The sequence below is a fragment of the Daphnia magna genome, linkage group LG1 (assembly GCF_020631705.1).
Source record: "Daphnia magna isolate NIES linkage group LG1, ASM2063170v1.1, whole genome shotgun sequence".
In the NCBI taxonomy this organism is placed as follows: Eukaryota; Metazoa; Arthropoda; class Branchiopoda; order Diplostraca; family Daphniidae; genus Daphnia; species Daphnia magna.
This window is the reverse complement of record NC_059182.1, coordinates 12,695,664-12,720,523: the sequence shown is the minus strand read 5'-3', so window position 1 is coordinate 12,720,523 and position 24,860 is coordinate 12,695,664. Positions and strand designations below refer to the sequence as shown.

Below are 24,860 nucleotides of genomic sequence, written 5' to 3'. Positions count from 1 at the left end.
ATATACCCATATTTCCACGCTGACTCCAAATATGAAGTCAGAAACAGCATCATTTTACCCATGCATCTGTAATCAACTACAAAAGGGTTTTCACTTTTTATTTAAAAGTTTACCGCGCAGCTCTATACCGGTCATGTGAGCGATTTCACGCATGTAAGGGATTGAATTCGCTGCATGGTGTACGTCAGAAATTCAAACGTGTCCTAACACGCCTAAGCTGCGAACTTGTTCGGCAAATTTTGGAGAATAATAACAAAATAGCATCTCAATTAGGCTTACAGCAGGGAAGAATTTTCTAGTAGCCTGTACATAGTCCTCTCGTTCAAAGGGGCTATATTTGTAATCAACGTAAAGTTGCCTTTCAGATGGAGGAACCGGGACACAGTAATCTCCTTATTGGACTTGCCGAGTGCATGTAGGAAGCATGAGTGTGTTGTAACTTATTTAGACATTTTTAATCATCTGTTTGCTGTTTGTATTCTAAATATTAGTGTATGGTGAAACGAAATGAAATTTCTACGAACAGAATACGGTATATAGAATTCGAAACTTGTGTTGATAAATTGCCTTTCTTGGTCTTGCTATCTATCGCCGAGCCGTGTGCCACGGCGTAGTTTTGTGTTGATACGAGTGCGCAGTTGCAAATTTTTTATTACTTGACTGTATTACTCGGCAAGTAATTGACTCCATCTGATTTGAACCAGAAAATCGTTCGACGGGTAGTTAGATGAAGAATTACGCCGATTGTTTTAAGGAAAAAGCTGAAAGTCTAAATGGATTAGGGAAATCGTTTTTGAAACAGCAACACCATGTTACTGACTTGCTGCTAGTTAAAGGCGACCGCTACTACTCTTTAGCTCATCATGTCTTTACAGCTCATTTCAGAAGAGTAGCAGTAATGACGTTTATTTTACAATGCAATCTCATTCCTGTTACTTAATACGAAAATTGCAAATCTTTTGGCAAGGATAAATTTCTCACTTAAATTGTCTAATTTAACTGATTGTGGATTAACTATTTGATGAAGTTCGACGAATTCTTCAGCGTTCAAGGGATTAGTGAATTTGGGGACTTCTCGTGCTTGTCGGAATTGCCCGACGATCGATTCCAAATACTCCATGTCATTGAAATTATCCGGAAGATGAAGAACATCATCCTAGAAACAACATAATTTTTTTACAAGTGCACCGTTAAACAACTTTTATTAATTAAATGGTTTAATGGATACCTGGAGAAGTTCGACCCGTGGTCGGAGAAATTGTCCTTCTTCCTGAAGTTGCTTAAGTAGTACCAAGCCGGAAATATATAGCTGATTTGGAGTTTTTTTCCCTTCCGTCCGTACAGGATGGTTGTTCCAAGAGTCTACGTATGTTTCTAGAGTCCTCTGGAATAGATTAGTTGCCACCTGATGTAAAATGAAAAGATCTAGTTCGGAGTCACTTTGGATAACCCCTGCATTCTCCATGTCTCTGAAATTACCAAAAAAATAGTAAGTGATGATATAATTAAAATAATTTAAAATGAATCGTTACTTAAACGTGTTCAGTAACGGTCGAACACCACGTTGATTCGTGTCTCTCCACTGACGTTCAATTCTTTGATTCCGCATGGAAGAGCCAGCGAAAAAACTGAATCTATTTACACCCCGCACATTTAACATGTAATCAGTTGCTAATACATTTTCTCCTCCCCGATCAGTTCTAGAAAATGAAACAAGTCATTTTAACTTGCACAAATGTATAAGAGGCATATTAGTAAGAAAGGCTGTCACCTTAAACAAGCTGTAGTTCCCCAAATGATGCAGCTGGAATGCAACAGTTTGACAACAGTCAAACGGTTATTGTCACTAACTTGCATTCCCACTATCGCCTTACTATGTCCATCAACAATTCCATGAACAAATCCCCATCTAAAAAATTATGTTTTATTGAGTTGAATAAAATGCCAAATTACAATCTATATATTTACCCATCAAATTGTGGAATCCATCCATGTGCCACATTTGTAAAGGGGAATCTGCGTGATAAACCACACGAGGAATCTGTTTCAAGCCAGGTTAAGCTTTCTTCAGCCCAATTCTAGCATAGGAAGCTTGCAAACGCTTCTCTTGCAATTTGTACCCATTTGCAACAAGTTTGCCTTGCAACAACTGTAGACCTGCGTTTCAAAATACAACTTCAGTAATTGTAATGCTCAAAGGATTTAAAAAAAGTAAGATTACCAAACTTGGGAAACCTTTTGAGCACGTTGGCAATCACAATATCAAGATCATTATCAGAAATGTTGGAGTAGCTTTCTCTTTTGATAAACCATGCTCTTGATTCTACGTTTAAGAGTGTTGGTTCACTGATCTGCATCAAAACAGAAATCCCCCGATTTTTGAAATCACTGGCTAGAAAAAGAATTTGTTAGTTAAGGCTGATAATATAATCGTGTTTGCATTTTAGTACCAAGATAATCTTTCAGCTGTTCAAGATCAATAGGTATTTTTCTACAGTTGGTTGCTGCTTGCTCTTCATTAGCCCCACGTAATAAAGCAGGCAAAGCCGGTTGCTCTGTGAAAACATTATATCCAGTACAAAAGTCAGGAAAACTCAGTCCTGAATTAGATACATGAAAAATAATGAACGTAAATTTAAGAGTAATACTGACATTGAGTGTGTGAAACTGTGACTGTGTGAACGACACACAAAACAAAACAAATGATCTGTCCACAGAATGACCGCAGAATGATGTGTGCTTCCCGCAGAATGTTCCGCAGAATGACCGTCTGCCAAAACTGCCGGTTAGCAACTCGCCTGCCTTCCACCAGATGTCGAGACAAGACATCCCATACCAAACTAAACCGGAATATGAATTTTGATTTGATTTTTAACTTTTGACTTTGAAATTTTGATTTTTTTTTAACTTTTGACTTTGTCTTTCACTCCACATCTGAAAAGATTTTCAAAATATTTTTGATTTCGTTGTTGGTCTGATTTTTAAAAATACTGATATTTTTAAAAATTTTTTCGATATTTTCGATCAAATAGGTGTGAGCCAAATACCGTGCCATAGTTTGACGAGCAATTCAATGACTAAATCGAAATCAGCCTTCAATTTCGATTATATCGTGTTATTTTTGGAGAATTTCAAGAGATGTCGTTTTTGGCCGATTTTGACAAAAGTGGGAAGGCTATACCCTTTCCACTTTTTCATTTTTGGCCAAATTTCAAATTTTGCTTAAAATACACGATTTCGATTTAAAATTGAATGAAAATCACGGAAATCAGGTTTATTTTTCTATTGATCTTATAGTTTTTGATTTAAACGTTAAAAACCATAAATTAAGTCGGTGCGCTAACAGCACTGTTTTTTCGGTAATTTTAAAAAACGGCTTGTTTGACGAGCAATTCAATGACTAAATCGAAATCAGCCTTCAATTTCGATTATATCGTGTTATTTTTGGAGAATTTCAAGAGATGTCGGTTTTGGCCGATTTTGACAAAAGTGGGAAGGCTATATCCCTTTCCACTTTTTCATTTTTGGCCAAATTTCAAATTTTGCTTAAAATACATGATTTCGATTTAAAATTGAATGAAAATCACGGAAATCAGGTTTATTTTTCTATTGATCTTATAGTTTTTGATTTAAACGTTAAAAACCATAAATTAAGTCGGTGCGCTAACAGCACTGTTTTTTCGGTAATTTTAAAAAACGGCTTGTTTGACGAGCAATTCAATGACTAAATCGAAATCAGCCTTCAATTTCGATTATATCGTGTTATTTTTGGAGAATTTCAAGAGATGTCGTTTTTGGCCGATTTTGACAAAAGTGGGAAGGCTGTATACCCTTTCCACTTTTTCATTTTTGGCCAAATTTCAAATTTTGCTTAAAATACACGATTTCGATTTAAAATTGAATGAAAATCACGGAAATCAGGTTTATTTTTCTATTGGTCTTATAGTTTTTGATTTAAACGTTAAAAACCATAAATTAAGTCGGTGCGCTAACAGCACTGTTTTTTCGGTAATTTTAAAAAACGGCTTGTTTGACGAGCAATTCAATGACTAAATCGAAATCAGCCTTCAATTTCGATTATATCGTGTTATTTTTGGAGAATTTCAAGAGATGTCGGTTTTGGCCGATTTTGACAAAAGTGGGAAGGCTATACCCTTTCCACTTTTTCATTTTTGGCCAAATTTCAAATTTTGCTTAAAATACACGATTTCGATTTAAAATTGAATGAAAATCACGGAAATCAGGTTTATTTTTCTATTGGTCTTATAGTTTTTGATTTAAACGTTAAAAACCATAAATTAAGTCGGTGCGCTAACAGCACTGTTTTTTCGGTAATTTTAAAAACGGCTTGTTTGACGAGCAATTCAATGACTAAATCGAAATCAGCCTTCAATTTCGATTATATCGTGTTATTTTTGGAGAATTTCAAGAGATGTCGTTTTTGGCCGATTTTGACAAAAGTGGGAAGGCTATACCCTTTCCACTTTTTCATTTTTGGCCAAATTTCAAATTTTGCTTAAAATACACGATTTCGATTTAAAATTGAATGAAAATCACGGAAATCAGGTTTATTTTTCTATTGGTCTTATAGTTTTTGATTTAAACGTTAAAAACCATAAATTAAGTCGGTGCGCTAACAGCACTGTTTTTTCGGTAATTTTAAAAACGGCTTGTTTGACGAGCAATTCAATGACTAAATCGAAATCAGCCTTCAATTTCGATTATATCGTGTTATTTTTGGAGAATTTCAAGAGATGTCGTTTTTGGCCGATTTTGACAAAAGTGGGAAGGCTATACCCTTTCCACTTTTTCATTTTTGGCCAAATTTCAAATTTTGCTTAAAATACACGATTTCGATTTAAAATTGAATGAAAATCACGGAAATCAGGTTTATTTTTCTATTGGTCTTATAGTTTTTGATTTAAACGTTAAAAACCATAAATTAAGTCGGTGCGCTAACAGCACTGTTTTTTCGGTAATTTTAAAAAACGGCTTGTTTGACGAGCAATTCAATGACTAAATCGAAATCAGCCTTCAATTTCGATTATATCGTGTTATTTTTGGAGAATTTCAAGAGATGTCGTTTTTGGCCGATTTTGACAAAAGTGGGAAGGCTATACCCTTTCCACTTTTTCATTTTTGGCCAAATTTCAAATTTTGCTTAAAATACACGATTTCGATTTAAAATTGAATGAAAATCACGGAAATCAGGTTTATTTTTCTATTGGTCTTATAGTTTTTGATTTAAACGTTAAAAACCATAAATTAAGTCGGTGCGCTAACAGCACTGTTTTTTCGGTTATTTTAAAAAACGGCTTGTTTGACGAGCAATTCAATGACTAAATCGAAATCAGCCTTCAAATTCGATATCAGTTTATTTCCTATTATTTTTGGAGAATTTCAAGAGATGTCGTTTTTGGCCGATTTTGACAAAAGTGGGAAGGCTATACCCTTTCCACTTTTTCATTTTTGGCCAAATTTCAAATTTTGCTTAAAATACATGATTTCGATTTAAAATTGAATGAAAATCACGGAAATCAGGTTTATTTTTCTATTGGTCTTATAGTTTTTGATTTAAACGTTAAAAACCATAAATTAAGTCGGTGCGCTAACAGCACTGTTTTTTCGGTAATTTTAAAAACGGCTTGTTTGACGAGCAATTCAATGACTAAATCGAAATCAGCCTTCAATTTCGATTATATCGTGTTATTTTTGGAGAATTTCAAGAGATGTCGTTTTTGGCCGATTTTGACAAAAGTGGGAAGGCTATACCCTTTCCACTTTTTCATTTTTGGCCAAATTTCAAATTTTGCTTAAAATACACGATTTCGATTTAAAATTGAATGAAAATCACGGAAATCAGGTTTATTTTTCTATTGGTCTTATAGTTTTTGATTTAAACGTTAAAAACCATAAATTAAGTCGGTGCGCTAACAGCACTGTTTTTTCGGTAATTTTTAAAAACGGCTTGTTTGACGAGCAATTCAATGACTAAATCGAAATCAGCCTTCAATTTCGATTATATCGTGTTATTTTTGGAGAATTTCAAGAGATGTCGTTTTTGGCCGATTTTGACAAAAGTGGGAAGGCTATACCCTTTCCACTTTTTCATTTTTGGCCAAATTTCAAATTTTGCTTAAAATACATGATTTCGATTTAAAATTGAATGAAAATCACGGAAATCAGGTTTATTTTTCTATTGATCTTATAGTTTTTGATTTAAACGTTAAAAACCATAAATTAAGTCGGTGCGCTAACAGCACTGTTTTTTCGGTAATTTTAAAAAACGGCTTGTTTGACGAGCAATTCAATGACTAAATCGAAATCAGCCTTCAATTTCGATTATATCGTGTTATTTTTGGAGAATTTCAAGAGATGTCGTTTTTGGCCGATTTTGACAAAAGTGGGAAGGCTGTATACCCTTTCCACTTTTTCATTTTTGGCCAAATTTCAAATTTTGCTTAAAATACACGATTTCGATTTAAAATTGAATGAAAATCACGGAAATCAGGTTTATTTTTCTATTGGTCTTATAGTTTTTGATTTAAACGTTAAAAACGTTCCACTTTTTCTTTTTTGTCCAAATTTCAAATTTTGCTTAAAATACACGATTTCGATTTAGAATTGAATGAAAATCACGGAAATCAGGTTTATTTTTCTATTGGTCTTATAGTTTTTGATTTAAACGTTAAAAACCATAAATTAAGTTGGTGCGCTAACAGCACTGTTTTTTCGTTTATTTTTTAAACGGCTGGTTTGACGAGCAATTCAATGACTAAATCGAAATCGTGTGATGTTTTGAGAGAACCTCTATCGGAAAATTTCGTTTTGCGAGAATCCCTATCGGGAAATTCCGATCAAAATTGCTTGGTTTTGTCAAATTCAACTCGACACTACTAAGAACATATGGCGTAAAGAAACTTTCTTTATCACGGAATTAAGATGCAAAATGTGGTTTATTCGTCCAATTTCAGAAGTTCTGGAGAGACGAGGAATATTAAATTTTAAAATACGGAATAATTGAATAATACAAAGCAAAATAGTAACGCATTGATAATGCGATATGCATAGGAAAGTGACCTCCCTCAAATGCAAAAGGGAAGCAATCAAGATGTTTAAATGAAATAATAGTAGCTGACTAGTCAGAAGACATCAATTACAAGGTGCACGACCGAGACGAAATTGAGAAAATGAAGAAAGAAACATGATCTTACAGCACCAAAAGCCAATATTGATACAAAACGTAGGTAGACAATTATTTGCGTGACGCCACAAATATTAAAACAAGTATTTAAATGGAAATTCTTATGCATCATCACAATCATTTACGAAATAACGTTAAAATTCAGTTGCAATTATATATGTGTCAATCATTTGTCTCTAGACGCATTTTATGACAAAAATTTAAATAAGTATGATCCTCAACGAGCTGGACATCGGAGTCCTTCAAGCGTCCTTGCACCAAATGCTCTTTGGGTTTCAACCAACACAGAGTTCGTTGGGGGGATACAGTGGGATTTTTTTGTTCTTTGGAATACAATTGGAAAGTTTTCCCCAATTTTTGTGTTACACTTCCCTGGAAAAAAAAATATCGTTTAGTAAATAACCATTCGGATAATCTGAACCAATACACTTACGAAGCTTCCATTGATGTATCTCCCATAATAAGATCTTTCATACGTATTAAGTCTGCACGCGATGGTTTTCCATTGACCGTTGGTGAAGTTGCATTGGGGGATGAGCAACATTCAGCGCCTGATACGGTAATCTGCACGGAAGAAATTCCGTCGCAAACCTAATCCAATAAAAATTCAATCAGTAAGCAAAGATATTCACTGTCTATACAAAAAAATAAAAAAATAAATTCAATCGTGTTAAACTGTATCGGTTATTACTTCTGAAACATCCAGTCGAAGATCTCCGGACAAAGGTAAAGATGCTGGTACAGGGAGACTTCGTGGAGGTGGCGGTGGGGGCGCCGCTCGCGAAGAATGCTATTGTTGATGTCATAAGAATGTAAAGAACAGATTGACATATGATATTTCAGTGACGTAGCGTCCGACTTACCAGAATGTTGTGAGATTGTTTATCCTGGAAAGGTCGCACCTGGACGTGAGTTCCTTCAGTTTTGGGTAGTTCGGAGTTGCATATGTACGTCGACGAGATGTGCATTTTATAGTTTACGTCCGGTTCAAGTTCCAAGACGTCTTCCACCTCTGAGGCTGTACTCAGATGTAAAGATCCGGTACTACTAACACCGCTAGAACTGAAGCTGAGCATTGAATCAGAATTGGTAGCGCTTCCTAAAATACAACAACAACACAACAACAACAAAAAAGGAAATAAATGAACATTTTTTTCTTTTCCGGAGACAAAGTGAAGCGTCGTACCCATTAAGCCCGAACGGAGAAGTCTACTCGTTGACAAGCTAGAACTGGGGGATACTGTTTGATTTGCTTGCTGTCCGTAGTTCCAAGAAAGGCGCTTATGGATGCTGTTGTTCTTGGCATCTTGTTTCTGCAGGATACCGGAAATGAGATTGGATTAATGGGTTGAATGCATTACAAATAACTATGGTGGATAACGAAATTTTTACCTTGATGTCTTCGATGGCTCCAGCCGTATGATACCTTCGGTGGTCTAAACGCTCATTTCTCGATAAACGCTTTGCCAGCGCGGCGTTTAGAACTTGGCGATGATCGTCGTATTCAGGATCGACTAATTCGTCTTCCAACTCAGCCCCAACTTCGTTTAAATCAAACGATTCGGTTACAATTTCGGGGGTGGTCGCAGCTACGCCGTCTAAGATTTGCACAAGCCATTGAAATTTAACTAAACTGGTAGCCAATAGAAGAGGGAAAACAAAAACCGAATCATCTGCGATAACCACACGAGAAGAAAAGTTTTAAAAAAGCGGAAGACCAGTCACCGTACTTGTAAAAGTTCTTAATTCCACATTCGGATTAATGGCTTCACACGTAGCTAAATGTTGGTTGGAAGGATCGGTAACGTTGACATTAACGAGCCCGGCTACAGAAGCCAAACGTCGGGTTTTAACGAGAGGAGGATTGCGGGACTGCGGTACGGGCTGTGTTCGAGTCAGACCACGTGGCGAAGGCGGAGGGTATGAAACGCCTCTTTGATTTAAAGCGGAAGGCGAGTGGACACGGCCGGACACATTAAGCGACGACCCTACAGATAACACCAATGCAAAAGCCCGGTCACAGCGTCAGAAATATGCCAAAAAGAAAACCAGCAAATAAAGACTCCGAAGAAGAGATTATTAGAAGCCGGTTGATTTGGTTTGATTCTTCAGAAGAACCAGCTAACTAATAAGCAGGAAGTCATGTCGAGAGAAAATTAAAATCACAAGGGTTACTTCTAGGATTGAAGATTGTAATAAACTATCATATCTTCGTGCTCGGGAAAGCAGTGAAGCACAAACCCTGAAGTAGAAGAAAGGGAAGACGAAAAGAATGATGTATTTACCCATTCCCGAGGTAGTTCCTGAGGCTGGAGTGACCGGAACCGGCACAGCGATCGATAAAAGATTAGGCAACGACTGGCCTTGATTGGAAACGGCTTTGACGTGCGGAACCTGTACCGTCAGCGTGTTCGGCGTGGGAACAGGTGACATGGAATGATGCAGCGATCGACCTACTATGGAACGTCTACAGAAAACCACAAACCGAGTCAAGATTAAACACAGTAATGGGACTTTATCTGAGACTTTACGGACTAGTTTATGATTCGGTCAACGTACCTGTCAGTACGTGGAGATGGGATTTGTTTGACCGCTGTGGGAGGCGCATGCGGTCCGCTTTCTTCAGACGACGCACTCGAAGTTCGTTTGATTTCCAACGAGTCCACCAAGTTGCCTCGATTAGCATTCGCTAGATCATTCATATCGACTGAGCCACTGTAAAATGATGAGAAATGGAAACTAGGTAATTTGCTTATTACTTGGTAGCATAAGATGTTTGTTAACAGCGAGAAAATAAAGAGGCAAATCACGAGGGCTAACAAAACTTAAAAACGTGCACTTACACAGCAACATTCAACTCGTCATTCTCAGCTGTCAAGAACGGGAGCGACGGGCTGATCCTGTGCAGTATAAATATACGTGCGATCACGCGAAACGACCGAATTGCATGCCAAAATAAAAGAAACAGAAAACTTTGGTTTTGAAAACATCAAAGAATAGTCGGCACTAACTGGGAAAAGTACAAGCAAAACAATGGGTAATCTATGCGTGTCGTGTAGTCCTTATAAGTGTTGGAACCAAGCTTCTAACCTGTGCGAATGAATTAATGAGGAACCACGGCTTCCTCTGCTCGAGCCTCTAGGACTGCGCGCCACCAGTAATGCAGAATGGGGATAATCAAGATCGTCGTCCTCGTCATAATAAAGCGAAGGATCCGGATGGACGGCCGCAGCAGCTGCTGTCGCTTTAGCATCACGATAAAGTTCTTGCGATTTGCGGAGATGGTCCAACCACACTTTGCTTTGCTTCGGTTCGGAGGCATGTAGAGAAAACGCAGCAGACGCCGTGCCCAGCTCGTTCAGGTAAACCAGGCCAAGACCGGCTGGATCGCGAGTCAGTTCAATGACAACCAACCGATCAACCAAACAAGGAGGCCTGATTACTTTGACTTTTTCCGCCTTGCGTGCAACTGGTTTGCAGATCAGCAGAACGTCAGTGAAAAGAAAACAATGGACGTCCATTTTCGAGGTTCCCTTTTAAGTTAAATAGAAGTAGTCAGCGTTTCCATTCTTGTCATTCTTTTTACGCCGTGAAATCTAAATTAAAAAATACCTGATCGCGAAGTTTCAAGTCTCCCTCAATAAGCAGATAACGCCTTTGGTTCTCGGAACAGTATGGCATTGGCTTGGTAAGATCCAGGTCACAATGAGACTTGACGAGACGTTCAACTTCTTCGTCTTTTGCCTCCACCACGTCGTACGATTCAATTCGCGAAAGAATTTCACGTAGGCGTTCCTGTTCGTGCCGTTGCCTCAGAGCCGAGTTGACTTGACCGACAAATGACTCGACACTTTGGATCTGTTATTGGATTGTTTTTTGTTTTTGTTTTTGTTTTCCGTTTGTTGTTTGTGTGTGTGTGTGTGTGTGTGTGTTCGGGTGTATGTGTCATTCCAGCCAGAAAAACGAGAGAAACAAAGAAACAACTAGTTAGAAAGAAATAGTTCTTCTTGTAAAGAAAGAATCCAATAAAGGAACACTGACCATTTCGACAACAACGGGTTTATGTTCTTCAGCGTCCGTTTTCTTGTGAACGGCTTTGAGAAGGAGGGAATATTTGGTGAGTCGCTGCATAGGTTTGACAAGGATGTCCATCAGTCTAAGGCGGTTGCAGTCGCGCTGCGTCTCGCACCACTTTTAGGTGCACCCAAAACATAAAGAGAATGCACGTCAGAACAATGTTCATCTTTTGTGTAATCACGAGGGCATAACTTACCGCTAAATAGGCTTTGAAAAGTTCGTTATCGTGGTCCTTCTCTTTGCAGTATTGCTGGCATTGGCTCTGATCCAAGCAGTACTTGGTATACGGATGGAATAACTCGTCAAACTGCCAAAACGATTTGTCAATTAGTTTGAAATCCGCTTCCCAAATTGTTTCACAGCTATATGTCAAATCCAGTGACGGGTCGTTTTGCATGGCTGCATTTTTTTGTGTGGTTACCTTTAAGAATCCTTCCCGTAGGGACGTCGGATCCAGCGGAGCTCTGGCGCTGCGTGCATTCTTGAGCATGGGGAAAACGTGCTCGGCCCAAAATTGCCTATTCGCCACATAAATCTCCGGCAAATTGGAGAAGAGGCGCTCCGTGTCGATTTCGTTGAGGATCTGGGCTGCTTGGAGATTGCACAGACAGGCCATGAACAACTGAAGAAAGAAAGCCAGATGTAACGTGTTATGTACATAAAGCATTCACTCGCCCACAAAATGACAATGAATCAATAGCGAAAGTCAGCGTTGCTCTTGATAGAGGTCGTATAAAGGATCGAGTCCAAAAGGGACAGAGCCATCACTATTCTCACATCACCAGAATAAACGAAGGGCTCGTAAACCGAAAGAGAGAGAGCTACATAGATCGTATAAAACTCACGTCAGTGATGACTTTTAGGGTCCGCAGATAAGCCACTTCAGTCTGAACGAGTTCCCAAATGGCGTTCTGCTGTTGGCGCTGTCGCTCCGGTAGCGAAGTCCAGTCCATCACGATCAGTTTCCAGTCTTCCTCCAAACTACGAGTGTCACAAGCACATAAGCAGTAGGTCATGATTAATACGAATTCAACAACTGCCGTCGTTTTTAGTTGATGACGTTATGCCAGCACAGTTCCCCTTACCTGTAGAGTGCCTCTTCCGTATCCTCGTCCGCCTCGAAAGTCAGGAGATGAGGTAATCGCGGTATACCGTGCCGGCTGTAATCATTCAATTGATCAGCGAGTAGGTCCATTTTTGTGTCCTAAAAGATATATTCATGATCGTTATATTCGATGGTTCAATTATGATAACACTCAAGTTCCCTATGTGAACATGACAATGGAAAAGCAACAGGAAGAGTCAGAAATAACAGACGTGTTCATGTCCCACCTTGTACGTCGAGCCGAAGAGACCACTCCATCGCGTGGTGGCTTTAGCGCCTTTGCCCTTGAGCGATCCCTCGTGAGACCCGCTGCTAGCTAGATTGGCCATGCTGATGGGCAGGTTTCCGGAAACAGGATGGGTTGTACAATCGGCTCCGAGCGCCGTCGGATCCTCGGTACTGGTTGCTCCGCTAAGCGCCCGGCTCGTCTTTCCACTTCGATTGCTCTGTGAATCAATTCAATTGATTACTATATCCTGGCACACTAACATTACGCAATGTGTAAACCCCCGAAACAATCGAGTGCACTGAAGGGAGTGATGATAAGAGTGGCAAAATGAAAAGTGAACTTACTCCTGAACTTTTCCTTGAAGATTGATGTTGCAACAGTGGCTTGGAGACCACGTTCCGCACAGGACTTTTGACGCCATCTTTAGCTAAAATTGTAATAGCGCCGCAGCAAAAAGAGAAACAAATGTGAATATGTAAAGCTTTTTTTGTTGTTTTGTTCTTCAGGCAATCGCATTTGCGCTCAGACTGGAAGAATGGATGTCAGGAAGGAAGGATGAATGAATAGGGACGCTAGAAAGATCGGCGGTGACACAGTTATGTCAAAGGGATTCAGGAAATCGGAATTGGGAATACTATCGCCGGCTTTTGGTCTATTGATCGAATGGGAACGCCCAATGGTTGAACAGGAAACCTAATCTCAAATTCTTACGGGAGCCGCTTTCACTTGATACCTTTGATCCTGAGGTGCTTGCCACCCAGCCAGAAAGTCTCGGTCGTTATCAAAGACAGGGGTGTTTTCGAGGAGTCCAAATAAACGTTGACATTTGACAAATCAACCCCGCGCCGCATGCAAACGGCTGCCAACGCCTCCCTGTTATCATTGACAATAGCGGTAGAAACAAACGGAATGGAAAAATAGTATTTCAAGAAGAAATTAATACAAATATTTTGAATTCTTATTTTGCGTCTGGCGTACACCCACCTTAAACTCGTTCCTTTTGAGGCGGCTACAAATTCCTCCTGTCCGGGCTCCTCCAAACAGTCAAAACTGACACTGAAGTACTCCGAACTCGTGATCTATTTTTCAAACAGGGAAACAAAGAAAACGGGAATAACGAAACGAGAAAATCGGCACGGATTGGAGTGGCTGTTTTCGTAACGAATACAACTTACGACAATATTTTAAGAAAGTAAATTATACTAGGATTTTAATCAAATAAACGATGAAAGCGATGGATGAAATTACTTTGTAAAGATTAGACAATCGCCTTCGTCTCACGGCTGGGTCGGAAGAGCTGTGTTCCTCCGTAGTTAATGCGGAAGAGTTGATAGGTGCGGGGCTAGTCAACGCCACGACGGTCGAGACGATGGGACTAGAGAGAGCCGCAGTCGCCATCGCCGGCACCGTCAATCGGTCCTGTGATCCACCGGCCAATTGCATCGTTGAATCCGGCTCCGATCGGCTATCCCCTGAATTTTCTCGCGACACCAACATACCCGGATCCAGGGTGTCGATGTGAGTCAAACTTTTCGAACGACCCTGCAAGAATTCCATCAGAAAATAGAAGGGCGCTGTTCGTTAAAAACATGTCAATGGTGAAGTAAACCAAGCATGGCAAAAGCTACAGTAACTATATAGTAGCTGGGATTCGAACGATCATTACACTAAAATCGATTGGAAATGTTATCCAAATCGTAATAAGGTAGAGCTAAAAGGAAGAGCTTGAAACCATGTTCAATTCATTCCGGTCGAGCTATTAGTGAACAAATGAAAACGAAGCAGGCAGAAAGGAGTAAGAGAAGAAGACAAGCCAAAAGAAAAAAAAAAAAAAAAATGAGAAAAAGAAATGAAAAAGAAAAGACGATTCCTTCCACTACGAGATTCTATTGGTTCTTGCGTCCGTCAATCGATAGAGTCGAGAAAATGGTAGAAAAAAGTAGATCACCGGTCGAATGCGGTGCAAAGGGGAAAAATCTATGGAAAGTGAATTAAATACATGAAAAGGGGAAATCCGCTTCGATTATTGTACCGACATTTCAGGGAGCTACTCGTTTCTATTCTCGTTCCTTTTCTATTTTTCAAACTTTTTTTCCTGCCTGTTTGGCTCAAAGAGACGGAAACAACAGTAGACATTGACGTGGGCAAGTATAGGGAACAAGGATGCAGAACTAGGCGAACGAGGAAACCAAATCAAGGCTGTCTCATTCCCTTTTCCACAGCCAAATTGGACATAAAACTACATGAACGTGAACTGATTGTTAACTTTTTCGGTATATCTTGATGCGTATAGCCGACGTGTAAAAATTAGAAGAAAAAAAAAGGAAGTAGAAGAAGAAACCAGACACGGCAATCAACGAAAGAGAGACAAATGTTACAATAAATATCACAAGATTGCGTAACTTGTGGAGAAAAGAATAAGAAGAGGGAACTGTGAAGTATAGTTAAAACCCGTTCGACGATATCTCGACTCGCACCGTCAACCAGATTTTGCTTGCAAACACATGCGGATAGAAACGTTGAAAAAACTTTACGAGTAAGGGGAGAGATAACTCGATTGATCAAAACTCGATTGGCGCACTATACCCAAATACGCCTCGAAACAATCAAATAAGGAAGACGAACAGGCGTCAAAGCATCAGCTACTTGTTCAACTTCTGTGACCCACCATGAAATCTCATCGACAACAAAAGATATTGGATTGAAGTGGATGTCCATACCGGCAAGAACAGCCTTTTTCTAGCACCCAATCGTCCATCATCATGCGAGCACTCCTTTCACAAATAGACATTACCTCTGCGAACAGACATCAAACAACCCGTTACTACGCAAACAGACGGATAGTCGGCGCTGGATCGCTTCCCCTTTTTTTCTAGCCAACATTGACGTAAAGGCCAGGACAATTGCTCTGTATTCACCGTGGATTTATGCGTATTTATGCGAACACACAAAGCGAAGGAGGGAAGCTCTTTAGCTTGTCTGCCGCGTGATTTACCAATATTGCGATAAACAGTTTGCACCGTTCTCTACTGTTGGTTCTCTCGGGAAACTGGAAAACCCTTTGGCGTTCCCGAATTAACGTAACTTGTGCCTGGAGGTCATGGCATTGAGAGACAACGGTCAAACTTAAACTGAAAACAACAATACAGTTACTACTGATGATTCTTCACGTAATATACGTCATTGGCCCATTATCTTCCTCATATCTGTTTGCATTGCTTCGCAACAAAAGAAGTCCGCTTTTGGGTTGCATTTACTAGTGCGTCATGGCTGGGATTTCGGGGTAAAGAATCGGCGTTTCAAATGGATAACGTGGAAACGGAGAAGACGGAACACCAGTTCGGAGAAATAAGAAATAGGGTTATAGCCGGAGTGCGCACACGTAAGCGAATTGTTTACTAAAACAATGATCAATAATAGCATTGAAAGTTAAGAGGCCAAGTCAACCTATTCTGAAATGCATCTGAATTTTTGTACGCGACTGACTGTCGAGTGTCAAACACTCAATATTGGTGAGAATGTACCCATATTAAACGCTCTGTAGTTTCCACGGTTCATTTATACGCTAGAATGGCTGTCTTTGATGCTTCGATATACCACAAAAGAGCCGACAGAATTCGTGGAATGGTCCGTTGGGCACTTTTTGCTTTCTCACGTAAAATGGACGGAAACGAGCGAGGAAATGTTACAGATAACTAAAATATTCATAATTACAGTTATGGCGTACACCCCACTGGCCAAGATGATGTCAGAATCCACTCACATCAACAAGATACGATAGTTAATTGCTAAAAATGAAGAAGAAAGTCAAGGCTGCAAAGGGTATTTTAAAACGAGGTGAAGCAAGAAGTGTAGCATTACATTTTCCAAAAACAAAAATCCATTTCCATTTTTAAAATTCTCCGCTTTCATTTGCTTTAAAATGGGTGTGATAGAAACAACAAAGAACCGTTAGAATGCAGCTCTAAATCAGGCAAACTTCCATTTTCTACTTCAATACCCAATACAGTTTCAACGTCCTTCTCACCCTGTTCTCGGTTTCTTTGACTTTTGCTTTTTCTTTTATCGGATAGGAGGCCCTGCTGGCTTTGCAATAAAGACTCTCCATGTGTGAAAGGTCCTCATCAAGACGCTAACAATGCTCTCGGCCAATATCGACGCCGTATTTTCTCTTTGGATAAAAATGGTGCAGTAATTTAACTCTTTCGGCACACAATTTTTTTTTGTTTTGTCCCGCAAAGTATCAAGCACCCAAACAGGCAGCGCGTTCTATAATCAACTGGAAGCCTTGCTCCCGGCCTCGGTCTACTATGTGTCTCATTAACAAGAAGGACGAAAAATAGAAGGAACGTTCGATTCAGTACAAATAGTACAAAGTATGTAATGGGGGTAAGGTTATTCAAAAATGTTTGGGCAGTTCTGGCGTATTCTCTTTAAAATGCAATATTCCATTCGCCGTCACTTGCATATGTCAAGTACTGTGCTCTACAATAATTCAAATCAAAATGGATGCTGTCGCATGGAAAAGAGTGGCTGACCAGACGGGGTTGCGCACGAGAGGTTGCGTGACGTTTGACATCGTACGAGAATGCAAGAGCAGAGTGGCTCGATAAGCAAATGGATCGTCCGTTTTGCCTTTGCGTTCCGTTCGTTGTCGTTTCTTTCCTTCTAGTCTTCTTGAATACATTCAATGGCCTGATGTATGTGCTCTTCACAAAGTTAATATGTGGTGGTACATGCAATATATATTTTGATCAATCAAAAACATTTGCTGTCACAACCTTCTCCATTTCCGTCCACTACGACGGAAGAATCTGGAGAAACGATTCAGGCTGCCTCATTTTTGTTTTGTTTTGTTTTCTATGTTTTCTTTTTCTAACTCGTCAATGTAATGTTACTGAGATACTAACGAGCTCGCTTATGAGGCTTTTTTTTCGATAGACAGACTACATTCGAAACCTTCTCTTTACATTTTCAACATGTACTACACATATCAATTTTCCAACAAACATGCCCAAATAACATGCGGATGGGATTGCATAACTTTTGCGTCAGTTATAGATCGTCAGAATTAGCAAAATCACTCGAGAACCCAACGTTTTTTCCTACACATTTTAGACGTGTAAAACGCTCGTGTAGATGGCCGTTAAACATAATCTTTGGTGGAGATTCACGTTTCGGGAGGGGAAGGGGAGGAATTTAGGCCAACAATGACAGAAGGAGGTTTGTCATTAGCCGCTCCAATGAGAAAAAAAAAATCTGAAAGATGATGCGCTTAGATAAGGAATCATCTCGTAATATGCCGTGAAGGTATGTCACCACCCCAATAGTTTTGCTCGTAGCCTCGATTTGCCGATTCATCTTCATTAGTGACTATGTACAGGATTGCGCGCATGCTACTAGCTCCAGTTGGCATCTCATTTAGTTTTCGGGTTTTTTTGTTGTTGTTGTTGTTGTTCCTCATCTATCTGAATTTGGCTTTCTTTTTTTTTTCGTTTTCTCTAATCATTTCGTTACATTCACCACAAGTCACGCGCGATTCTCTATAAATGAGAGAACGTGGAAAGAAGATTGCGGTAGAATAGTCTCGCCCCAGCTTCAATAATCCTGCTAACATAGAACCCTAAATTTGTGGGCTCATTGCCAATAAGATCGACAGATTTCCTTTCCCAAAATCTAGCCGAGTTACCTAATGCATATTACCCAGTCGGCATGTAATCCAGTCAGAAGCTCATACGTGCCAGCTGTTCGCATAGCCTCGCGCAATAGGAACATACTAAGGTACGTATATACGTAGTCGTTCGTCAGGATTCTTTATTTGGAAATATGATGGTAAAAAAAAAAAAGAAGGGAAAGAAAATCCTTCTTCCGATGAGGGTAAAGCAAAGAAACGGAACATCTCCTCAACGCATTTTTTAAACACTCGATCTGAACGAGTTTCGATCGGAGAGTCCTGCCATCCGTTTCGAAAAGATAGGGACGATAGGGGCGGATAAGGCAGAGATGGGCAATGAACGATGAAAACAGAGACAGCTGAGAAGTAAAAAGTCGAAAAGCGAGACGACAGTCAAGACGATTGCAGAAGAAGCAATCGTCTGCTTTGCAATGAAGTGGAAATGTCGCCGCATTAACATATGCAAGCCCTTTGCTGGTTGTAGTTTAGCTCCCGTAGGAGAAAAAAGAATTCACGCAATGGCTACATGTCGATGGTATTCGAATCATTTCTACACTTTCATTGATTTTCAAGGTCCCTTTTTCTTTTATCCACGTCTAATTCGACGTATTTCCCTTTGTTAAATTTTCTCCTTTTTCTTTGATTATTCGGATGACCAGCTGATGAACTGGAATGTAAATGAGCGTCGTGAACTGAACGATATCTCAAAATAAATAAATAAACAAATAAAGACAATTGGCTGCTATTAAGCGCGTCCTCCGACGAACTACTGGAGAGCAGGCGGATGCATTGATTGTTGGGTAACGCCAATAGTGGACACGCTACCTGCATCCGAGCGGCTGGAGGCGTGACCAGCAGAAACAACTTCATGGTTGAATGTAGGAAATCGTCCGTGTGATGTTGCGTCTGGTGCGCCTGCTGCCGTTGCTGTGGCTCGTGCAGTTTAGGTTGGCTAACCGATCGGGTGGTGACCAAGTTGGGCACCGGAGACGCATCCGTCGGTAGCAAGAGTTCGGGTGTCAGTCGACGTAAGCCGATCGTCAATTTGGTGTCGGTGCGCATCTTTTCGCTGCCCATGATTGGGGCAATGAAAAGACCCACACTCCACTTTGCCACACTTAACGGCTTCTCCGCCTCCCCAACGCACTCGATACCAGTTCAAGAATCAAATAAAATGGAAATAAAAGTCGAGTGAGAAATAGACGAGCTAGAATAAAAACACGGGCAGAAGGGCGACTAGGATCGATACTGTTTCAATCGATCGTTGCAGCGATATCTTTGTATTGCGTTAGAACGCCCTAGCACCGGCCCACGGCCTACTTTATTCCGGGTTCCCTTTTAGCTTTCTGTTTCGCCTTTTCCGCTCCAATCACTTTACCCTTTTCGTTGCCAGATTTACTCGCCAACTTGCTGCTGATGATGAGTGCATGGACGCCAGCACAAGACGCCACCGTGGCTACTTTTCAACACTTTCACCCGCTAATGCCCGACGAGGATTGATCTGGTCACGGACCGCGTCTCATCAACGGACAATCACGCACGAAGGGACCATCGAACTGTACGCCGCAATGCACAATAAAGCTGATTTTCGCGCCTTCGATCCCATTAGGTCGTTCGAAATGTGGCAGAATGCAAGCGCAGTCATTTGCAGAAAATGGCAGATGAACGTCAACTAAGGATCTTCAGCGGCACGCCACACTTCACAGCCTGGACCGATGCCCATGATTAACACTGTCACCAACATCCGTTCGGCCCATGCGATTCCATCCAATCCATTCCATGTCCCATTAAGAAGCGCTTCTTTCTTTCTTCTACTGCCTTCCTACCCTTTTATGTCTTTTTTTCTTCTTCTTCTTCTTTCAATTGACGTCGAAGTGACGGAATAAAAGGCGTCGTCGTCACCGGGAACTAAACACTAAAGCGAGCGCGACCGGAGAAGTAGTAGGACGAGTGCTGGTGGGACTGAAGGGTCGGTAAGATAAAAGCAAAAATAAAAAGTCAAGAAATAACATTGGTCGGGGTTGAGAAGAACCAGCTAGAAAAAACTTCTAGCCAGGCAAAAAAAATAAATAAATAAAAACAAAATAAGGTACGGACGTCCACAAGGATATTGGTCGATGTTTTGCCCCCAAAACGGCTGATTTCGATTGGCTACAACAAGTGACGGGGATGATGAGGACCGGGATAGAAAAAACAACACGACCGACACTGACTTGCTTTTAACCCGATCCACCAATCGACCGGAAAATGTTTTTTTCTTTAAAGCTCACCCCGCAGGGCGACAAAAAGGGACTGACGGGCTCTACAGCTTTCTTTGCTCTTTCTTTTGTCATTAAAACAGGCTACACTCGACGTGTGTCGTTTCTTCTGCACTAATCTCCGCAAAGCATCGGGCAAATTATCAGATATAAATAGTGCATTTCTATCAAAGATTTGAGAGTCAATCTTTTCACGAACAATCGAAAGAAAAAGGTTCACCAATTAACTGAATAATGGACGCACATCCACACAGGTGATGGTGAAGGAGAACACATAAGAGAGCGAACGAATACACTTTGGAGGAAACGGAACACGGAAGGTGCTGAGCGTTTAATCAGAAAATTGCTGTCGCACACTCAGAGATAACCGCTTCGCCCATTCTACTGTTGTATAGGCTATTATTCTCTCAATGTTCTACTCAAAATAAAACGAAAACGAAACAGAGCAGCGGCAAACAACGTAACAGAGAGAAGTGCGTCCGTTCTAGCAGAACTGCCGCTCAGTACTGAGCGCACCAAATTGGTTGAGGTCGTGAACGAAGAAAAGAGGCAAGGCAACGGGACGGTACGGCTCGAATCCCGACCCACCGAACCTCTTTGCGCTAACCTACCACCCCTCTTTCTGCCTTACTCAGCAATCTAAACCCTTTTTTTTCCTGAGATGCCAGACGTGGTTTCTGTCGAAACCGCTCTCCTTTTGAACCTCTGTCTCTCTCTTTTTTTTTTCCCTTGCGTACGGTGGATGTGATCAGTAGTTGACAGTAAGGTTATACTCATGTTATCCGCATCTTCTGGAAGTGGACGCAAACAACGGAAAACTGTCGGACAAAGAATTTTCGTTTCCAATGTTATCCGTGCGCCGGCGCCGAATGGTTGACCCACTAAACCTCTTTGAAAAGTTGACAAAATTCGACGGGTAATAGATATACAGTAGTCCTATACTCTTTGGCAGGGCAATATTACGTAACTACCCTGTTTGGCCATGTTTCCTTTCGTCGTTCTGGGTTTGCTTCTATCACGATAGTCGGACGAGAGCCAAAACGAAACGTCATTCTCCTTGTCCCAAATTCTATTTGTACTTGGCTTATTTACATTTCATTTGATTTGCACATGTTGGAAAGACGTGCATGATTGAATCGCTTTAAACACGACCGAGCCGCGACAATTTATTTTTTTCATTTTTCATTTTTATTGTCAAAAATCGATAGCACTCAGTCTTTCAAAGATGCTCAAATTTCCAATTCGTTTGAATCTATTTGTTCCGATTTCCTCGTCGCCTTCTCGGCTGAACGATTTCATATGCAGAACCTTTCACGTGCAAACGTGTTGAATGGCATCGTCGTCACTTCATTTGCATATCCCTCACTCCATCCGAACGGCTTTTTACCATCATCCGCGGATTGTTCACTCTTCTACTTGCGGCTGCCTAGTTTTTGACGACATTGTGTGAACCACTGTTTTTTTTTAAAACCATTATCAGTAGCTGCCAATTAGAAACAAAATGAAAACAAAAATGTTGGCATCACTTTACGCGGTTCAAACGTCACAGAATGCCGCTATGTTAGCGATGTGAACACGTGAAATAAAATGAAAATAAGAAAGAAAGAAAAAAAAAATCCCTTACCGATAATTTTTTTCATAATTCATTTTCTTAAGCAGTCGAAGGTATTAAAAGCTTGTCTGATCAGTTCCGCGGTCTACGTATTCTGTTAAAGAATCGCAGCGCGGACGCTGTGTACTACTAATGAAAGTGGAATTGAGCTAAGGGGTATGTCGCTCAGGGGAAAATAATCCACAAGAAACTCCAAAAATAACACAATCAACCAGAAAGCGCCTCAAATAAGTAGGTTCACATTCCGGACGGCAGCGAAGGAGGAGGACGTTGGATTCACAGCGACGCCATTTTTTTTTTTTTTTTTTTAGTTGGTCTTGTTGTTTTTATTTTGTCTCCCCAGACGAGTGGTATCTCTTTCTTGGCGACACAAGTTTTGTTTTTGTTTTTTTCTTTCTGTGACTCCTTTAGAGCGGCAAGCAGGATTTAAAATACGACGGCCAAAGTTAAAGAGAAAAAGAGGAATGTAATAAAAGAAAAAAAAACTCTATCCATGATGGCCTATATCGAACGGGGACTGCGTGACTGCCTGACATGGACGGGATAAAAAAAAAAAAAAGAAAAAAGGGGCGCATGACTAGCCTAGAGGACCATATAGTACGTAATCTCCACCAGCTGCCTTTTCTTTATCTCCACGAACTCAATTTTCGACTGGGAAGAAGAACGTACTGAAATGCGGGTTAAATGGTACGTATGAATAAATCTTTCAATTCGGCCCTTTTGTTATTATGTTGTTGTTGTTTTTTTTCGCATTTTTTTTTTAAAGCCATTTTCTTGTGGCGTCGAAACCAGACTGTGCAGTTTGAAAGATAGCATACAATGTTTTCGCTTCCATTAACACTATGACGCACAAAGTTGACGTCGCCCACTGTTTTCCTGCTGGTTGTGCTGGGCCGCGTTTGTCGCTTTTCCAGCAGTGTCTATCGAAGTGTTTGTCTGAAAAAACACACTCCCTCGCACGCGACTTGATTTAGACACTGACGAGGGTGGCGGCAAACCGAAAAACAAGGCCGTCAATTCTACAAGCCCAACCGAGGCAAAACAGGGGGGGCGAAGCGCAACTCGGCGCCGATGGGCCCATCACGACTGGCTTGTTGACTATAGAAGTAGAGGCCAGACGAGCACTTGAGATGATGAAGCATAACAATGAGACCAAAACCAAATAAAGCGAGCAGGGAAAATAGGTCGGGAGATGTAGTTACATACAGTCGAAACGAATCGCCGAGTTCTTTTTTTTTTTGTAGGCGTATTTTTAAAAAAGTGGATAAGTGTATATTCGAGACTAGAACAGTGCAATTTAAGATAAGGCCTTTTTTATTTTTTTTAAAGTTTAGTTTCAGTAAAAAAAAATCTATTATGGCGGGCACATCTACTGTTTGGGGTCAGGTCGAACGGTAATTGAACGATGCCACAGTATCATAGCGCAACTTTGGGTCACGGGGTTCAGTCTTACATAACGTTACTTCTGCCAACCATCACCCGACTTTTTATTTGTCCGTAACTTCTACTAAAGAAAAGGATCTTATAAGCCGTCGTCGACATCGATGTGAGGGACATACAAGCTTCGCTCGTTATGTAGTCTTAGAAAGCCATCTAGCGGCCTGTTGCACGAGCAAAATATTCAATGTCGGCTATTTTTTTTATTATTTTTTTTAATAATGCTTGCAAACGTAAATTTTGTGCCGTGGATATTGCAAAGTCAAAACGACTAGCCGAAAGAAATGAGAAGGAGGGCACTAATGAGTTGTTTCTCTGCGTCGTCTGCCGACAGAAGCGCCGCTTGTAGGAATACCCACCTTTCCTTTGTAAAACAGCTTTCCAAGGTAAAACAGCTCATTAAAATTAAAGCCGCCTCGACGTCACTTCAATACCATGCCAAGTATGATAATGAGGCCGGTACATTCATTCATCTGGCCGGCCTTCCACGCAGCCATTCCCGCTTTACTTAGAAAACCAGACACTTCTCGCAAATATTGAAATTCAAGAGAATAGGAAGCAAATGAGCAAATCATCTTTCTGTTATTTCGTTGTCTTATCACCGCTGACCGTGTGACGTGCAAAATGCATTTCTCCATTCGACAAAAAAAAACAAATAAGGACAATAACAAAGTGAATTTGTGTGACTTACATCTTTCTTGTGGCGATAGTAGGCTTTTCTCCGTTTGAGTTTTGTGACTCTCCGCTGTTGCTCCGGTCGTTTCGGACTGTTACTGAAAAGGCAAAACACATTTGTAAAAACAAAATAATAGGAAAAAAAAAACGCAAGTATATCGAACAGCGAAGTTAACAGTGCGTCAAACAACAACACGAAAATGCACTATCGTTATTCACATCATAACACAACGAGAACGGCGTGACGCCGAAGGATGAAAGAAGATTAATGGCGGCGGTGGCCGGCACCGGGATTGAGAAGGTAAAGTCAACAAACAAAATTCACCCACAATAAAAACAGAAATAAAACTCTTCCCAAGAGGCCATCCAATCATTTGTTTTTTTTTTATGTCGCATTTTCACGCAGCAAATTTCGGTTATAAATTTATAAAGCTACTTGTCCTGATGCGCAACGAACCGAATGAAACTTGTAAATCCGGGCCAATGGAAAAGATCACGGCGTCAATACTTTTGATAACGAGTGTTCAATTCTCCCCCCTTTTTATTTTTCGCTGACAGCCGTGGCTGCGAGATCCTTGATGAAAATGGA

At 40.5% G+C, this 24,860-nt stretch overlaps 2 protein-coding genes across 16 annotated transcripts in view; both read right to left on the bottom strand.

Annotated features, from left to right (window-relative positions):
• Nucleotides 1-890: 890 nt before the first annotated feature.
• On the bottom strand, nucleotides 891-2,830 carry LOC123470089. Of its 5 annotated transcripts, none has more exons than XM_045169776.1 (8): nucleotides 2,653-2,830; nucleotides 2,451-2,600; nucleotides 2,222-2,392; nucleotides 1,969-2,157; nucleotides 1,772-1,909; nucleotides 1,533-1,700; nucleotides 1,229-1,469; nucleotides 891-1,156 (listed from the first exon to the last, which is right to left on the bottom strand). In XM_045169776.1, the coding sequence occupies exons 5-8, from the start codon at nucleotides 1,855-1,857 to the stop codon at nucleotides 911-913; spliced, it is 741 nt and encodes a 246-aa protein (XP_045025711.1). In that variant the 5' UTR covers nucleotides 1,858-1,909; nucleotides 1,969-2,157; nucleotides 2,222-2,392; nucleotides 2,451-2,600; nucleotides 2,653-2,830; the 3' UTR covers nucleotides 891-910. The 5 variants fall into 5 exon arrangements, with proteins under 5 accessions (XP_045025711.1, XP_045025706.1, XP_045025718.1 ...); XM_045169771.1 differs by having other exon boundaries at nucleotides 2,451-2,555; XM_045169783.1 differs by having other exon boundaries at nucleotides 2,222-2,388; nucleotides 2,451-2,555.
• Nucleotides 2,831-6,937: 4,107 nt separating this feature from the next.
• Nucleotides 6,938-24,860, bottom strand: part of LOC116929505 (pleckstrin homology domain-containing family G member 5) — an 80,734-nt gene continuing 62,811 nt past the window's right edge. For 8 of the 11 annotated variants that reach the window (XM_045169726.1, XM_045169727.1, XM_045169728.1 and 5 more), the window contains 23 exons: nucleotides 24,288-24,369; nucleotides 13,864-14,157; nucleotides 13,600-13,694; nucleotides 13,349-13,488; nucleotides 12,960-13,042; nucleotides 12,614-12,832; nucleotides 12,367-12,485; nucleotides 12,127-12,262; nucleotides 11,703-11,903; nucleotides 11,478-11,588; nucleotides 11,246-11,395; nucleotides 10,817-11,062; nucleotides 10,295-10,737; nucleotides 10,048-10,104; nucleotides 9,764-9,919; nucleotides 9,490-9,671; nucleotides 8,935-9,192; nucleotides 8,597-8,802; nucleotides 8,391-8,517; nucleotides 8,068-8,303; nucleotides 7,896-7,994; nucleotides 7,638-7,795; nucleotides 6,938-7,576 (listed from right to left, as the gene is read on the bottom strand). In XM_045169726.1, coding sequence (XP_045025661.1) covers nucleotides 7,567-7,576; nucleotides 7,638-7,795; nucleotides 7,896-7,994; nucleotides 8,068-8,303; nucleotides 8,391-8,517; nucleotides 8,597-8,802; nucleotides 8,935-9,192; nucleotides 9,490-9,671; nucleotides 9,764-9,919; nucleotides 10,048-10,104; nucleotides 10,295-10,737; nucleotides 10,817-11,062; nucleotides 11,246-11,395; nucleotides 11,478-11,588; nucleotides 11,703-11,903; nucleotides 12,127-12,262; nucleotides 12,367-12,485; nucleotides 12,614-12,832; nucleotides 12,960-13,042; nucleotides 13,349-13,488; nucleotides 13,600-13,694; nucleotides 13,864-14,157; nucleotides 24,288-24,369 — 3,808 coding nt within the window. In that variant the 3' untranslated portion in view covers nucleotides 6,938-7,566. Of the gene's footprint in view, nucleotides 7,577-7,637; nucleotides 7,796-7,895; nucleotides 7,995-8,067; nucleotides 8,304-8,390; nucleotides 8,518-8,596; nucleotides 8,803-8,934; nucleotides 9,193-9,489; nucleotides 9,672-9,763; nucleotides 9,920-10,047; nucleotides 10,105-10,294; nucleotides 10,738-10,816; nucleotides 11,063-11,245; nucleotides 11,396-11,477; nucleotides 11,589-11,702; nucleotides 11,904-12,126; nucleotides 12,263-12,366; nucleotides 12,486-12,613; nucleotides 12,833-12,959; nucleotides 13,043-13,348; nucleotides 13,489-13,599; nucleotides 13,695-13,863; nucleotides 14,158-19,114; nucleotides 23,389-24,287; nucleotides 24,370-24,860 lie in introns of those variants that run through there. The other 3 variants (XM_045169758.1, XM_045169722.1, XM_045169725.1) reach the window with 3 other exon arrangements.

Bases quoted from the DNA above. Each gene is read 5' to 3' on its own strand.
- LOC123470089 (XM_045169765.1), bottom strand. From the start codon at position 1,857: ATGCAAGTTAGTGACAATAACCGTTTGACTGTTGTCAAACTGTTGCAT. The intron at 1,701-1,771 runs GTGACAGCCTTT...TTCATTTTCTAG, and splicing joins GGAACTACAGCTTGTTTAAG to AACTGATCGGGGAGGAGAAA. The intron at 1,157-1,228 runs GTATCCATTAAA...TGTTGTTTCTAG, and splicing joins CACGGGTCGAACTTCTCCAG to GATGATGTTCTTCATCTTCC.